The sequence below is a fragment of the Lichenostomus cassidix genome, chromosome 3, assembly GCF_008360975.1.
Source record: "Lichenostomus cassidix isolate B80296 chromosome 3, HeHo_3.0, whole genome shotgun sequence".
In the NCBI taxonomy this organism is placed as follows: domain Eukaryota; kingdom Metazoa; phylum Chordata; class Aves; order Passeriformes; family Meliphagidae; genus Lichenostomus; species Lichenostomus cassidix.
This window is the reverse complement of record NC_139483.1, coordinates 19,646,655-19,665,068: the sequence shown is the minus strand read 5'-3', so window position 1 is coordinate 19,665,068 and position 18,414 is coordinate 19,646,655. Positions and strand designations below refer to the sequence as shown.

The 18,414-nt window shown below is 37.7% G+C and overlaps 1 protein-coding gene across 27 annotated transcripts in view; it reads right to left on the bottom strand.

Moving 5' to 3' along the window:
- Positions 1–18,414, bottom strand: part of ESRRG (estrogen related receptor gamma) — a 389,265-nt gene that overhangs the window by 99,120 nt on the left and 271,731 nt on the right. For all 27 annotated transcript variants that reach the window (XM_085054812.1, XM_085054808.1, XM_085054800.1 and 24 more), the window contains one exon: positions 10,490–10,606. In XM_085054812.1, the coding sequence (XP_084910938.1) occupies positions 10,490–10,606 (117 nt within the window). The remainder of the gene's footprint in view (positions 1–10,489; positions 10,607–18,414) is intronic.

Sequence of the window (18,414 nt, the reverse complement as noted above, 5' to 3'; positions counted from 1 at the left end):
CTAACAAGAACCTCAAGAAATTAATGATTCTCTCTCCCACCTGGCCAGAAAAAATACCTGCCTAGAGGATATGTGCTCACAGCAACTATTTTCTCATCAGCATTCTTCTGATACTATTGTGGTGTGGAAGAGGAAAATGAATAGAAAGTCATGAAAACGAGAGAAGATAGAAAAGAGAAGAATGTTAAGTCATCTTAGCTACTTTGTAGCTTTGTTCTCCAATTACTGCATCCCTTTGTATCTCACACAAGATCAAGCTATGGGGCATGACACTCCAACAGATGGAAGATCAACAAAGACTATGGCTGTGCACACCAGACTCAAGAGGTGTTCCAACTTTTTTTCTCTGAAATACAGTCAGAGACTTGTATTTTGGGTGATGCTCTCGAGGGCTGTTGAGAAGGAAGAGCCTATTCAGTCCCTTATTATCTCAGCCCGATTCTTCACCTGAGTTAGAATTTAACAGGGACTTTTCTAATACATCTTTGAGCAAGAATTCACAAAAGCATACATTTAAACTGGTATTTTAAAACTTTTTAAGGGAAGCATTCATTTTCTTTTATTTTGATATTTCAGTCTTTCAATTTGAAACTCAAGAGCTTTCTTTAAAAGTCTGGCAGGGAAACCAGCAAAGGCTTGTGAGCTGGAAAATCAGTTCAGAGCAAGATCTCTCCTAACACTTCAGTAATAATGGGCAGGTACCCTCAACCTGAATCCAAAGAGTATTTATACCACCTAAGTCATCTTACCATAACTGATACCACTTCATACCCAGAAATGCTGTACTTCTGGTGACTTAGAACAAGCTTCTCCTCCTTCCAAATGTTATCCCCTGAAACGTGAGATTGACCACACAATGAAATCTAAGGTGCCTGTTTCTAAAGCTTTGGTTGAATTACAGAAAATACAAAAATGAGACAGAGCATAGGAACTGCAGGCACTGGAGACCATTGTAAACACAAGCTGGCAGACTGTCACGAAAAGCAACATGTGGCTGTGCAAGTGTTGAACAAATGATATAAGACTGATCTGTTGATTGATTTAGATCAGAACAAAAGACATGGCTCATCTTCAGTCAGCCACCCATATGACTGAAAGGGAGTAGCAGATAGAGACATAGGGCATTGGTGAAGTAGTTTTTATATTCCTGACTAAAGAAGACAAGAACGGCACTGTATGGACTAATGCTTGGCTGAAGAGCAGAAAAAAAGAAGACAAAAGATGAGGATGACAGCCTTGTATTATTTGTTTTTTCTTAGGGTATGTATGTGCTCAGCATGCAGCAAGTTACCAACATTCTCTCTTGTGAGTCAAGCAGTTTCGCTGCTAAACATTTACAGCACACCAACAATTCTGCCACCAAGGGCACAGACTGGAGTTAAGCTGATTAAGGAACAGTATCACGCAGACTTTCTTTTATAAAGTATTTTAATTTTTCTAAATTAAGTATTTTAATAATTAACTGTTTTAATGCGGACTGCAGTAACACCCTATGCAAGCGAGTTGTATGGAGTGTTGATTTTGGATCTGCTACACTAAAACTGTAAATCAAACTGACTTCTCATCTTATACCTGATGATCCTGAGACCTAAATCAGATGTTTAAGAAGAAAATAGATAAACGTATTAACTTTGCTGGTGCAATAAAGAGCAAAAAGGAAAATATTGATATTATTCAGTAAGTGTATATATTTAACATAGCTGTGTTTGAGTTTCTCCAGAATCATTAATCTAATAAAAGCCTATAGAGGCTTAAAATAAAGCTATGTTTTTCATTCATAAAGATTAATAGCTATATTAAGTGACTATTGTGAGCATAACAGGCTCCCCTCATAATTTCCCTTTTCTGTCATATAAATACCCAAAGAAGAGAAAAAGAAAAAGAAAGAAAAGAAAAAAAAGAAAAGGCTTGGTTAGATGAGATCTATTATTAGACTAGCTAGTAAGCATGGCAAAATCTGACAAAAGGACAATTCACTGCAGAGGATCACATTTATTTCAGAATTCAGGCTGCTGACTTTCAACCACAAAAGCCACGTTACAAACTCCAACTGAAATAATATTCCAGCTTCATATTGCAGTGACACAGTGAGTAAAACCAGCAAAGGCTCACCACTTGCAGAAACACCTCAGCTTACCAAAGGACAATGACTACTCTGGGAGAAGACTATGGCTTAGTTACATTAATGTCTCAAAATCGATGTTGATTCTAATGTGGGGTTTTAGGACAGCAGAGATTTAGAATTGTGAAATATTTGAGGGATAGCATTATATGAGGTCAGAGCTAACAACTACAGGTGGAAATTTTCTTGCCTCTCAACACTTTCATTGCTTTGATGAGTGAAGAGGCCATGAGAGTTCCTCCTTTCGGTGCCAATCCATCCCAAGCAGCAAAAGTCTGCCTGTACATCTGCCACACAGGTTCTAATTACCAGCACCTTCACCCCAAATAATGCTACCATACATTCTGCTCTTTCTACGAAGATGTTAGACAGCAAGAGTCTTGCTGAGGAGATGTGAGTGCTGCCCAAGCAAGGGCTGAGTAAAATACAGAAAGGTTGGCTTCAGAGTGGCACTTTAGAGATATGGATATGCATCACCCTTAAATGCACCCTGTACCAGAGATGATATACCTATTCCGCTCAAGCAGGGGATGTGCAAATATCTGCACAGCAGAAACAGAGAAAAGTGAAGAATGCAAATTACATTAGTGTTAGTCATTAGAAAATTGCCCCTATTTAGTATAGGGCAGGACCCATGTACAAGAATTCAAGTACTCTGCAATAAATGGCAGTGCCACATTGATGTATGTGTTTATGGGTGGCAAAGACCAAGAATGAAAGGCAGTTATTTGTCTGTGAGCTCCTGGGAAAAGTCCTGCATCCTTCAGACTCATCTCTACCTACCCTTATCACTTATACTGCTGCCACTATACTTCCAGTGCATAAGTGAATGTTCACAGGGGCTAAATCAACAAACATATTTTTCAAAAAATGGAGTAATTTCTAGAAAATTAGAAAAATACTGCTTCCTTATTTTAGGATCAAAAGAAGAAATATGACAAATGAGGACATGCAGTTAACTACCTCAGGTTATGATGAGAAAATATTAGTACAAAGTGATTAATTTTTAATAGTATTCCAATTTAAGTAGACTCATGAATCTGCAGAACCTACACCTTCCAATTCTGAGGAAGTAATATTTAAGGTATGTGCACTAAGAAAATGACTATAAAATTCAATCCAATTCAAAATCTTTCAAACTCATTTTCAATAACAGAAGTACAAAGTCACTTTAGGTTGAAAGTGTTCTTTGCTTATCTGACCCTGCAAACAACTGGGATTCTTAATAGCGACAACTGTGCGAGCAGACTCAAACCCAACAACTAAGCTCAAGGAAGCTGCTGCTGAGTGAGCCAGCAAACTGCTCTGGCCTCAGATTTGCAAATGCTAACATAAAAACTGCCCCATTTACAGATCTGTGTAAAGCCAAGAAAGGTAAATAGTTCCTAAACTGAGACTTATAAACAATACTGCTTTCTCCACATTCTTTTCATACCTCCTCTGTTATGAAAAAGTGAAGGAATTTGTATAAAGGGACAGCTGTAAAACAAAATTGTATCTAGAAAGAGAGAAATTTTATTTAAAGACCAGGTCCAGTGAATTGCTGGGATGTCTCTGTTTTATTCCCCAAAACACTCAGAACACAAACCAGAGTGGCACAATGCTGCAACACAAGCACCATGAAAACTTCTCAGGAAGTTACTTGGTCTAAGCTGTAGGTGCTTCTGTATGATTTCTAAAATCAGGAAGAATATCTACATCTTCAATATTTGCTTTTTCTGGGGTGTTTTTCTAGTGGACGAATAGAAATGCTAGTTGCTTGAACTCACTATAAACACTAACCTGCAGTTGAATAGTTTGTCCTTCCTCATCAGTTACAGAGAGTGGATAGTCATGAGCTGTGTTTTAGGGCAGACAAATTGGGCTGTCAGTTCTAATGTGTGAACTGGGCTATCAGGTCACATTTTGGTTAGGAGCAAAGAAGCCTACTTATGAACACCAACAACACTTAGAGATTAGCTTCTACTGTTTCCAAGGAGATTTAACAGGTCCCAGTATATATATTAAAACAAGAACACACAGAATGAAAGAAAGAAAGGGAGTGCAAAAGGGAAGGGGGAAAGAAAAAGGGGGAAGGAAGAAATAAAAGTGAAGGAAAGGGAGAAACAAAAGGGAGGAAGCAAAGGGGGTGAACGGGGAAGGAAAGGAAGAATGGAGGGAATAGAAGAGGAAAAGAAACAGTTCAAAAAAATATATGCAATAGAAACCAAACTCCCTCACAATACATTGAAACACAGAAGAGAGCTGATATTTGGAAGAGACATCAACAGAAAACACACTATGTTATCTCTTGATGTTGTAACACAGGAGGTGTGTTTTATATTCTGCATTAATGGAGGAGCTCCTTAAGTGTAATATTACAATAGAGAGCATAAGAAGTATCACTGAGGTCACTGCCGCTCTATTAACTGTCATCCTGTACAGAAATGTTTTCTTTGAATACCATCAATGCTTTCTTCTTTCCTATGTTCTAATTTCTGAAGGCAGCAGAAACTAAAACTTTGTCCACAATAATTTCTGCTTTCTTCTCGGCAGAGTAATGATATTAGACTTGTGAGAGAAATTTACCTTGGCAATGTCTTATGCACAGGTCTTTTCAAAAGAGATGTTGTTAGAAGGAATCCTATTAAGCAGGCTTTCTCACTCCCCTCAAAACATGGGTGATAACACAATTTTAGTCATAAAGAAGACTGCTTAGTTTTATTTATTATTTTGAGGGAGAATCTACTAATCTGCCCCTCTGCATATCACGCATCTCTTTACGTAAGACTAAACTCAAGCTGCCTGTTCTCCTTCCTGTATTGGATTCATTTTCATAGACTGTCAAAGCCAGAAAGGATCAATATGATAATTTAATCCGATCTGCTGCTTAACACAAGCCAAAGATGTTCATATGGTAATCTTTCCATAACAAACTCAGTAATTTGTGCTTTAAAATACACATACCTCTTTTTGAAAATGCATTCTTACATTTGAATTAATGAAATCTCTCAAAGCGTGTAGCAAAAATATTTTAGAGAGCCTCAATTTTAGCATGTTAAGAAAAAGTTAACTCGTGTAATAATATTCTGGTTCATAATATGACTATCTAAACATTCAAGCATTTTTAAAACTGTGAGTAAATCCTTTTATTCAGATCACAGCTGAAGGAAAAAACTTAAAAGTCCGGAACTTCTTCACAAGGCAGATTCTAACTACTGCCTTACCATTGCCCTAGGGATGCTGAGGTCACTTTGAGGGACAGTGAATTCTCAAAAAACCCAAGCAAACTAATGAATGAGAAATTAAGGGCTACTCATCGAGTAGTGCAACATGCAAACTGCACTGCTGTGAAGAAGGGGTTACACATCAAGTCAGCACTACCAGATGAAGAGCTCAGAGAGTTTCTGTTCATTTTTGGAGTCTGAATGATAGCTCATGTATGAGCAAGGGTGAAGATTTACAGACACAAAAAGGTATATTGCTGATTTCCCCATAGCATAGACTGCTAAACCTGCAAATGAGCAGCTATCTAACAGTGCTCCAAGAGCTCCCACTAATACTTGGTGAGGATTTGGCCTCTCGTTTGTAATAGCAGGACTGATTAAGCTGGAATTTTGTTACTCTGCCTGTTCTAACTAGGCACAAAGTGACTGATGATAATTTGTAAAGGCCATCCATTCCTAAGGAAAATACTAACATACTTACATGAAGCAAGTCATGCCATTTTACTGTGGTATACTTTACTTTTCATACAAACTTAAATTTGTTTCCATGTATCACCCATTTAGGAACTAGACTTTCAGAAATAGCAAGCAATGCAGATCAGTCACTGCACGCTGTCCATAACAAATTCTGAAAATATCCAAATATCAGAAATGAGAGATACATACAGAGGGGATGTTTTGGTGTCAACAGTTCTGTAAAGAAATACAAACTAGTACTGCACAGAACAGTGAGAGCTAAAAGAGGATAGAGCATTCCAGATGGTCTCAAAGCTGCATTAGTGCCACTCAACAGATTCCCCTCTGAACTGTAATTTTTAACCTTCCTACAATACAGGGATAGGTAAAACTGAGGCTATGGCTTTGCCTCTATGGAGAAAACTAAAACATATGGAATAACCTATTGAAAAAAACTTTATACAAATGCTGCATCTGAAACAAAAAGTAATTTTATTTTTGAATAATTACTCCATTGGAATTATGTCACATGTAAAGCTTTTCAGAGCAAGATCTGTCATATAACAGACCTGAAATAATGCCTTCTACCACAAACACATGCAAATAAATTGTCCCACAAATATTTCTAAAAGGCATGTGGTACTAATGAAAAGACTAAAGTAGAACTCAACTAGATTACTAGCAATAGAAAGATAAAAGACAGTCAAGTATCTATTCGAGATTTCCCATACCATCTTACACAGTTTTACATCCAATTTTTCTTCTTAGAAAAGAAAATCAACCCCTTTTTCTTAGTTCTACTAGCTGTATAATAAGGGAAATAGCCAAAATACCGAATCTTGCACATGAACACAGACTTAATTTTACCACCTGAAGCACACAAATCACTGGCTTCCAAAATCTGAAAGGCCAAACTTAAAAGATAGATTATAAACCAACAGAACTGAAAAGTATGGAATGTCTTAAAAGTGTTCATTTTTTAAAAAGGCAAATTGCTGTACATGGCTCCCTGCACCCTTTTAGCAATTGCAATATTATTTTAAGAAATCTTGAGGGATACATTTGAAAAGTTTTCCCCTAGACTACACAAGAATCTTTAATGTTGTTTCATCTGTTCTCATGAATCTGAGACAATCCACCAGAATGTAAGTGCAAAGAAACTGTATTTCAGTAGAAGAATCAATTGTGATACTTGAAAATCTGATTTTTTGTAACACTGAAACACAAAATTAAAAATAGAAAAATGTAACACTTCTTTGAGCGAAATGTATTCTGCTTTGCTGCTAATAACTATTACCCAGAAAAGTAAATGAAAATATTACACCCTCATATTTGTCCTATGCCTAAAAGCTCATCAGCCTCTGCTGAATGCTACAGTATGAAATACAACATACTCAAAATCCATCCATACACCCAGACAGGTTTTTGAGTAACAGTCCATAACGATGGACAGTAACAAACTATAATGATGAGTTCCCCTGGACCAGTCTGTACAAACTCTCTTGTGATACTCAACAGGAGATGCAGTCAGCAGCCATGACCTCAATCCCACTGCAGCCCAGCCCAGTACAGCATTGCCTTACCATTCCTTCTCTGGCTTCTGGCCCACATCTTACAAATTATTAAGAATCTTGATCCAGGTGCTGCTGGTTATGCCCCACCAACATTCTTGAGAATATGTACAGAAAAACCATACTCCAACCTGTATTAAGATGTGACCAGAAATCCAATTCCCTCCCAGGATTTGACCCAAAGCACAGCCTCACAATCCTAACACCAGGTCTCCCACAGAAACACCGGATGCTTGATGAAAAACACCATTATCTTGTCACATAAATGTTTCAACATGCAGATGTCAAAAGGGAAGCCACTCTATACATTTGCTCTAAGTGGTTTTAGGACCTTGCCCTAGAAGCCAAGCTAAAACTCGGAATCTTTTTCCAGGCATTGTGATTTTTATCATTGAATTTATATGACAATTCACAAAATGACAATGTAATAAAGTCCTTCCAAATGTGAAGGGAAGCACAATGTCTGATAATTGTTTCACTTTGGATTACACTTTAAAACTGTTTGTTAAGGAAAATTTCTACGAGAAAACTCCCCACAAACAAGGTAAGATTTCTGGAGAAGATGCACCCTGGCAGATGTGCTGTTCTTGTAAGGAATGCGATGCTCCTCTCAAAGCTGCTTAAACTTGATTTTATTTCAGGTCTGCAACTAAATTTTTTTTGTAAATAGATTTAGGCTGTCAATTTCCAGGCATGCTGTGCCATCAGCATGTAGAGACTGCTGTGACAAACGTGGAGGCTGCAGCAGCAAATTTTATTATAAACTGGTAATTGAATTGAACAGGTTTACATTTGAATAGATTTACTGCAGCATGATCTCTGACATGCTGCATGGGACTGAAATCCTTGTCTGCACATACAGGAACACTTAAGAATACAGCCAGAATAATTTCAGCTTATTTTACATCCATGCTAATCAAGAAATGTATACCACTTTACACACGAAAGATGTCAGTATATTATCTTTCTTAATTCGGTACATAAAGAATGTGGTCCAAGTAAAAAAAGTCATCTCCAGACTTTCCCATAGGTAAAAACAAAAACACCCGGCTCTAAAACTACCTTCCAACAAGGAAAAAAACATATCTTTACTACAAGTACAGTCCTACAAATGCACTGTGAATCAGTATGGTTTAAAAAGTAATTGTGGTCACTAAAGATGGAAAGAAAATAAAATGCCCTTATAGGTTCTTGTAGGTTGTTATATTAGATGGTATATAAACAACACTGTCTTTTCAAAACAATTATTTTGCCATTGTAGAACATTCAGTACAAGCTATGTACTTCTAGAGTAGAAAATTCATGCACTTCTTATTAAGCAAACTTGTGGGATTGATTTGAATCCATGGACAATGAACATTCAAACAAAACAATTTGACTCGCAATGTACATCTGTATTGTCTAACTAAATTATCTCAATTAAAAAAAATTGTATGCAGAAAAACAGTAAATCTGCACACAAATTTGCTGAGATAACTACTTATTTGTAGAAGAGACACTTAAATTCCTCTTGCAGTCCCAGAAGCTGCACACAGCCTGGATTTTTCAAATATATATGTTAATGGATGCACTATAGTGCCCTCAAAATTTAGAGGAAAATGATTAAATCAATTCACCTGGGTGTGCTCTTTTGTTACCACTGTTTTTTTTCTCAAACAAGTTACTTCATATATTTGTATATTAGGATAATAGTGATATGGAGTCTTAACTTATCAAAAAAAGATGTTAAGAAGTACAGCTCCTTTCAAAAGGTGCCATACCCAGTCATCTCTTTGTTTCTACAGGTAATCTAAGCATCATAATTTCACTTTCAAGTAACTGCTCCTAGTGGTCAGTTATAGGAGGATTTTGGCAAGTAAGAGTCTCCCATCACCACTGAAGAGAGGGTCAAATCCTGCCGTTCTTACTGAGGCAAAATCTCCATCGAATCTGACAGGAGTTTTGCTCAAGTAAGGCTAAGGACAGCAGGATTTGGCTCACAGGATCATAGCATCTGCCAAAGCAGTTGCACAGAACAAGGTTTATTCTTAGTAAGTATAATCCAATAAGAATATGTCTGTAGGTGCGTGATAGGCCTAATTTGCCCATCATCTCTCCTCTGGTCTATGCTATTTCTTGGATTTTACCCTGATTACCACCAAACCATTTGCAAAAATCAGACCGCTATTAAAGCTGAGTTTTTAAGCACCGACAAAGCACAATTGCATAGGACTGTTTCAAAGTAGTTGCTTAACACAGAGTACTTTCCCTCGGATACAATACTTAGAGAATGTTACATTGATTTTATATTAAATGTTTATCTAGTTCAGAAGTCCATGGCATCTTTCTTGGTGGTGACAGTGCTCTACAATAATAATGCATATAATACGTGCACATAGAATTGTACTTTTCCATTTACATTAACAGCAATGTAAGTGCATAGCAGGCAACCACAATTTAAGGAATTGCTTTTTATTTAACATAGATGACTCAGGTTCCAGGTAAGATAGCACCACTTCTTGAGAACATTTTTTTATGTTTACCTGTTATTCAATATCTTCAAAATGTAACTGATGAATTAAAACATTCAATATATACTTACAGTGAGGGGCAGGGATTCTCAGATGCTTTTAGGAAAAAAAAAAAAAAAGTGTGGGGGAAGGATTCTCCTCTTCTGCACACCATCATTTGCTCCAGTGTAGTCACAGTAACTTCAGTACACACACTCAATATTTATACTTGTTTAATTTAGAAGTAACCCTTTCATTTGTCCTGATGGAATGAAGACTGAATGAAAGCAGGGAAAAGAAGGCACAGTATGTGCTCTGGTTTTCTTCCAGGACTGGGACAAAGTGTCAGTAGATAAGGAATAGAGGAAAGAAATCTTTGAGAATTCTGATGGTTATTCTACTAGTTACTTACTGAAGGAGATTGAATGCTGAGGTGCATTTTGCTGCACTACACAAGATGATGAACTCTATGTGGATAAAGCATGATTTGATAGCTGAGAAGCTGATGTCAGAAAAAGCAAGTATACATGAAAATTGCCTTGCAATACCTGATCAGAACACTCACCAGTCTCTCTTCTTTCCTCATTGCCCTACAGTTGTAGCAAGTGTTTGCAGAGAGATACATATTGAGGTGGTCAGTCTTACCTTCTTTCAGCATGCCAACTTTTAGACACTTCATGAAGCGGCAGGCTTGGCAGGACTTGCGTCTGCGCTTTGTGATTTCACATTCATTCGTTGCTGGACAGCTGTACTCTATGTTACCTGTGATGGAACAGACAAGGGAAGAGGTGTTCAGAGTCACTGACTAACCAACACAACAGGTATACGAAGCACTCATGCTAACTGCTCTTGTATTTTGTTTTGAAATATATCAACAGTAAGCAGTGGAAAGGAAACACCTTTCAAGTAAATAGCTGAGTTAAAAGATGAAGTTTTTTACTCCTTTTTTGTTCATCTAGACATCTATATGAAAGAAATATATACAAAACCACAATTAATGTGATTCTGTGTCTCACTCCAAATATGGTCCCTAGCAAAATCCTTCACATACATTATTTCTGCTGGTAAAAGAAAGAAATTTTGTCATTTATTTTCTATACCAAGCCACATGCTCAGGCTGCTTCTCTGAGCACTTTTCATTTTCCTTTTTAGCCAATTTGATTAGTCTCTCTTTGCCTAGAATACAAAAGGAGGACTGCTTTACTGCACAATTAACTGTTACAGGTACTACAGAGTTTCACCCTTCTTCCACCACAGCTGGCACAGAGCATCAGGCAGGGCTCACCAGGACTGTCACCACCACATCTAGCATGTTTTACAGCTGCCAGGTCAGATCTCTGCTCCAGGACATCTCCCTTTCCCTCTGTACTTTGGACCAAGTACTTGTACTGAGAGGCATCAGGAATGGGATCATTCCTGTCAAGCTGTCAGAATAACAAAAACTGAAAGAGATGCTTGCCTTTGCCTCTGCTTCTCCAAACTCCCCCCTCAAGGCCTTCAACAAGCCTTAAATGTGAGCCCTCCTGGGCAAAGCACTCTCTTTTTTTTGCCCCCTTTTTTTTCCTTCTTTTTTTTGTTACTGCTTAGTACATAATATTTCTCCTCAAAAATAAGAAAATAAAAGCTTGTAAATGAATGAGTAAAATACATATGAATATATGTATTTTCTTTACATCTTTGTGAATCACATCTTTGGGTATCCAAGTCCAAATGGGACAACATCTGTTCTCTTTTGCCCTAGCACCACTGCACTTTTCATAAAACAGCTTACCTCAGCTTATTCATCTGCCCAGCCATGCATCCTACTGCCCATGACTACATCCAGCATGACAGACTTTGCAGCAGTCAGAAGTTACACCAGCAAACTGACTTTTAAATAAAGTATCTTCCCCATCAGGCTGTCACATCTTGCTTTAAAGGTATTTCTTTATTTTCTAACCCTTTCCCCCTGTGATTAAGTGCATTAGTATCTCAATGAAAATGCATTCTGTTTATTGCCCTCTTGGGAAGCAAGAGGTCATCACACCAAATGCATAAATTGTCATCAGAGACAGTCCGAGCATAATCGCAATTTTGCTGCTCCATGTTTGCTGCACTCAGGGTCCATCAAAGTCCCCTGAAACATGCACAGGTTCTAATAATTAGCATAGAGTCTGCCTGGGACCACAGCATTGATGAAATATTTCAGAGTTAATCACACTTTGTAAACACTGATTTATATTGACTACCTTTCTCCAGACTGATGTCTCCTCATTAAATATCACATTAGTGGATTGCAGGATTGCACAAAGACTCAAATGCTCAGCAACTGCTAATTCAACAGAAAGTAATACTTAAACCACTTACATCTATTGAAAATTGGTTAAGTATTTATGATAAAGGAGGTCTGTGTGGCACAATGTGTATTCTGCCGACACAACTAGCGAATTTGGCACAACCTGTTCAGGCCCCTGCAGGCTTTCTTCCTCATAGACATTGCTGCATGAGTGAGTTAGCAATGCTGGTGAATAAAATAGATCTTGGTATGACTGAATGCTAATAGCTCTTGTTGAAAAAAGTCAAACCAGTTTTAAGTCCTTTTCCCATTTCTTAGCTGTTTAAGAAACTGAAGGCTATGGTGGGTAGGGAATTCAGCACAACAGTTCCTGCAAAATGTCTTTCCAATACACATTAGAAATGCTAGGAAATAACACTTTTGGAAGGATAGGCAAAAAATTATGATAAGGGCAAGCTTAACAAAGGATTTACATTATTTTCTCATTCTAACAAGACGTTCTTAGAAAGGCACAAACACTACACAGGAAGACCTTCAAAGCCTTTCACAAATTGTATCTAATGAACTTCATTATACTACAGCAATAAATGTTTTACCATCCCTATTTAAAAAAATAAAGAAACAGAGAATCGGAAATGCTTTGCACAAGATCAAAGACACCTTTGCACAAGGTCAGAAATGATCTTGATCAAAAACAAGATCGAGATTATAACATGGAACTTCAAGCAGCAAAGCTCTCTACCAAGGCAGGTGGAACATTGCACACTGCAGTGAGAGCCCTTGTCCAAAGATACAAAGGTACAAATGCCAACACCAAAAGCAGCATTCAGAACTAGAGAGATAAATGCAAGATTGCTCATTTCCTTTTGCAGACACTTCTAATCCATACCCTGACATTTCACATTTGTGCAAACTATGCAACAGTCCGCAGCATGCACAATGTAACTTACTTTTCCTGCAAATTCTTGACACCTAAAAAATGCTAAAAGGAGCTATTATTATAGTCATGTGGATTCCAGTACTTTAGCTTAGAGGGGGAATCTCCTTTCAATTTAGACTGCCTTTCTTTAATGAATTGTATTTTACAGCAGATGTTCAATCTTCACTTTTGGAAAATGAAGTTTGAAGATGCTGCAAAGAATTCCTCCAATGAGCTCAGTAGAGTTACAGGAACACAAGAAAAGATCCACATCTTACCAACGACCATAGCTGGTCCCCCAAAAGCGTTCCAGCATTTTAGAGTACGGCTAGACTGCAGCAAAAGTTCAAGGAACTAACATATTGTCTCCCCATATAGATGCAGTGGATATCTATATCATATTAAAATGCATTTTATCTAGCACTCAAAGTATTAGTGGACTTATTTTTGCTAAAAATCTGAATTTACTGCACATTCCAGCTCATTAGAACTCTCATAATTTCTTATTTATTTCTAGATACAAATTTCCATTCAAGACACTCAGATCTGCATTTTATTTTAAAGAATTATCCAGAAGGAAGCTCTATCAATTCCTTGCTTACTTCAAGATGCTGGAGGCTGAAGCTGAGCAGCTAGGAAGAGTATAAGCTGAGTTTGCCCAGTCCTGTCAACAGCTGGAGAGGAAGTTGTCTTATAGAGTGAACAAAATCAACATGGCAGCTCTGGGTCTTTAAACTGGGCTGACAAGAGCGATTGAGCCATTTATAATATCTCCTGGCTGGTTTTCAGAAAGAACTGGGCTCTGATTACTTATTTCAGAGTCTTTTGTACAATTAGTTTGCAGGCAATATAATTTTCTCACTTACTCCTTAATAGAATCGTGCAGCTAGCTGGCTGATAGAATAACAGCGTATAAGTAAAACTCCTGCCTAAAGTGCCAGGGGATAATTTGTATATTCCTTTCAGTAGCGTAATGGACTTTTACAGTTTGGCAGTTAAAGGGCTGAGTAATATAAATTAGTGTGATGCTTGAAAATAAAAATATATGTCAAATCTTCATTCCCCAAATATATTTCCCTGTGCTAGAATAATATAACAGGATTTATACCAACCTAAGCCCCTTTTCTTTTTTCATGTACTGAGGAATGTTTATTTAAAAGCAGTTCCTTTTTCTACCGATTTGTTAAATTTTATTACCACAGCCAAAAGATGAGAAAATACTTCTAACACACTGTGCCTATCAAGAGCAACTGATTCACTAAAAACATGATGCCATTTGATCCTGAGATAGCATGTGAGCTGCTAAAACTTATATTCTATACCCAGCTCTCCAATTCTAGATGCTTCATATGGTCACGTCTTTGCACCCAGCTCAAGGATAACTGGACCAAGGTACCATTTGGGTTTTTTTACCTCACAGGTGAAGTTTGGATGTTACTTGAATGAGCTGTGAAGACAGAACAACTTTTATGGTACACGGACTTACACAACAGCTTTACAAGTGAGGCAACTGACTGGACTTAGCCAAGGTTCACAAAACCATTTTGGCCATTTCTTGCACAGAACTGACAGTGATGCTAACGGTAAGAGAGGAGAAGCAAGGATCATGGCAAAGATGAGGTCACTGAAAGCACTGGGCCTCCTGCATTGGCAGAAGTTATTGTCACCAACAGTCACAGCTTCAGAACCTCCCAGATACTGAGAGTCAGAAACTGGCTCTAGAAACAGGCTGAAACAGGATTCTCTCTTCCAGCAACACTGACAAAATGCAGAAGGTGTAGGCAGCAAGTTCTAGCTTTTTTTGAGTTTTCATACTGCAATAATTGACATGATAACACCAAAGATGTAAAAGGATTGCTACAAGCTCTTGGAATATGCTCAGAAAATCTTCGGACAAGCAAAAGCTATGAGGAGGACTTAGATGCAGGGTGAAAGTGTATTTGAAAAGAATAGCCATGAGCCACTTCAAAAACCAGGAGGAATACTGAAGATATCAGTATTGAAACTTTTACTCTGTGGGAATATAGGTTCAGAAGGAAAAAAAAAGGAAAAAAACAAATGAACCCACATTCCTCCAATGTGCTAATTTTATGCTATGATCAGCTCACACAGCTGCATTTCAATTCAACAATGCTCCATTTTTCTCCCAAAGATTCTCTTTCATCTTCTTTAACTTAATACCTTTTTATCAAAAACTTGTATTTAAAAAATTAAGTGCTCTCATTCTTCATAGAGACTACTGCTTCACTGGATTTAAGTCTTCCTGCAGTGAGGCTTACCCCAGGTACCACCTTCATGCTCTCTTTTCCCAGGTGACAGACCCAAAGGAATACACCTGCTTTCTGAGGACTGCTATGCATCAAAACTCTGAAAATGGAAAGCAGCCAGGATTGCAGCCATAGGTCTTCTGGGATTTAATAAAGGATAACTCTTAGAAAGAGAGACAAAGGAGAATCTAAGCTAACAGAAAGAGTGAATTACAGTGTGTTAGGTCACACCTTTATATGTGATCCAACCAGAACAGAAGAGCTCCTGAAAAACTGAGAATGAGTTCCTAGAAATCAAAGAGTAACAGGCTAACTGAAAAGAAGGACAGAGAAAAAGTCCCAGACAGACTTAAAAACCTATTTGATGTCTTAATGAAGCTGAACTGAGGAAAGTAAAAGCATTTTCTCTCAGGTTAAAGTTTCAGTTCTTCCAGATTCTGTTCCCTACTTTGCAGTCAGAACTTAGCTGAATTTAAATGTAAGTAAATATTTTCACATGTTAAAATACCCTCATTGATAAGGTTTAAGAAGTAGAGTCAGGCTGGAATGAGGTCAGATTTGAGCCTAACTGAATCCAGTTTTGGCTGACAAATCCTCAAACAGATTCACCTGATAGTGTAAGAAAACACTACAAATTGTAGAGCTATGAATTCTGCTACAGGTCATCTGGAGATGAATAAGCCTGAAGTTGACTGTATCCATAACTTTTCACCCAGACAACTTCAGAAACAATACTGTACACACAGAGTTACAGAACATTTAAAAGTTTGGTTCCCAAATGTCTCAAATGTTTTTTCAAGGTGACAGGACCATGTATGAAGGATTGCTTCATCTCTGTTGCTTACATTGCTTTTTCTGTTAGAATAAGAAACTAAAGAGGAGCAGCTAGTTTTTAAATATTGTCTTTAACAGAGGGACACAGATCAAAAGTACATTTTTAGTGAAATCATTATGTTGAGTTGCTTTGAAGATATCAGTGTACTGTGTTACTGAACCATAACATATTTAGAACTTGGAAAAAAGTTTTTTTCTTGTATTCTTAGAAAGCAACAAGGTGATTTAAAGCAAAAATGTAAAGGTGATGCTGGCTGGTCTGACTACATGAGAGGTTTGTATCAGCTCCCAACTTAAGGTAGATGGGTCTCCAGCATCATAGAAAAATCACCCTTAACTTTCAGCATGAGGCTGATATTAGGGGGTGTTGAACCTGCAAGGGCCCCACAACCTTTGATTCCCACTGGAGTCAACTTCTTTATCTTGAAGAGAAATGAAAGGCATTTCGGTCACGTTGAGAGAGAAGCACAGCTTTGAAGGCATAGAGGGAACTGATCCCCTGCTCACTGGCAGTCACTTAAGAGCTGTTCAAGTCAGAAAGATTGAACTATCTACATTTGGTCCCAACTGGTATTTTATCTAGGTTAATTTTGATACATTCTACCATGATAGCATGGAAGATTGTCACTGTTTATAAGCACACAGAATATCTCCGTCTGTAAAGCTGCAAACGGAATGACTTCCACACCAGAAAAAAAGGTCATTAAAAAAGTTACAGAAACATTAATATGAATCACTTGCTAGCTGAGGTTTCACATGTCTCTGGTTTCAAACTAGACAGGGCTTTGTAAGTGGGCTGCAGGTTTTCAGAGATATTCATAACAAAAAGAGAACCAGACCTAATTATAATGGCACTGATACATACTATTGTACCAGTAAATTTACAAATTTACTATTGTAAATCACATCTCTTTCTCAGTATTTCTGATGGGTTCAAAATAACCACTCACCAATCAGGATGCTCATTCTTATTCCCAAATTATCTCAATGCTTCCTTCAACTAATTTTCAAGGTTGTGAGGAAAGCAGAGATAGTAAAAAGGACAGAACAATCTGTACACTTTCAAACTTCTCTCTGGTTCTCAGATTTCAGCATGTTTGTATTTTATTGTCTCATCTTGTTTAGCTGCCGTAGCTATGCAATGACATGATGACAGGATTAAAAGATGTGTCGTAAGGAATTAAAAATACTTCCTTGCTAGTCTGCCTGGCCCACAGGCACAGAGAGATTGGGGAAAAGGGAAGATATCTATCACTGCTTGCTTAAAATATTCTTTGAAAGAAATGCTGATGCACAGAGTTTCACTTATATAAGGAAGGTGAATGATTTAATCAGGTAATGATGGATTCAGGTGACATTTAGTGTTCGGCTGACTGGAGGGCTGCCATCTTTGCACCAAGCCAAGGTCCACAGGCCAGTGCATCAAGATGTGGGCCTCCACCCTATCCTTCTATAAAACAATAATCTTAGCTGCCAGCAAAGATGCTGAAAAGCCATAAAATCTTGTTTCATGTGCTTTCATTTCCTCCACAAAACTGTACTACAGAAGTCAGCTTTCAGAGACACAAAATACCCTTTGGAAGCCACTTTGGTCATGTGCAACTTCAAATCAAACTTTATGTTGCCTTATCTGAATGTACATAGCCAGTTCTAACCTTCTTGATTAAATCTTCCTGACTGAAAAAAAAAGTGTTTACTGTAAAGTGTTTGTACATTTACAGATCAAACTGGCTTCATAATGGGTCAACACTCTAAAGAGGATTGAAAAACCTGAACACAGAGGGACTAAAAACAACTCTGAGTAACCAAAAAGCTGAAAAAAGTACAAAGCTATTTGGGCATGCATTGAAGAAAATAGGAACATCCCTGCAGAACTGTTGAGCTGAAGGCTCTTAGCTGAGCACCATAAAATGTGATGGCAGACTTGGTCTAGTTCACATAATGACCAAAAAGACATAAGCATTTCAAGGATAGAATATTTCCTGTTTGTGTTAGGAGACATTGACAGGCAGCAACTCTCAGGGATGAAGAGCTTAAATGATGAGACAGTGAGGGTGTGATTGCAGGGCTTCTTACTAACTTCTGCTTTACTCACCCTGTGTATAAACAGATGACTGCGGTATCACTACTGCTCATCCAACAGTTTTTCCTTAAAAAATAAACATATAAACAAAACCAAAAAAACCCAAACGAACAAAAGACCAAAGTCCAAGACTACTGAATGCAAAATATTTTGCTTTTGTGGGGAAAATTTAAACAGTACCCAAGGATACGA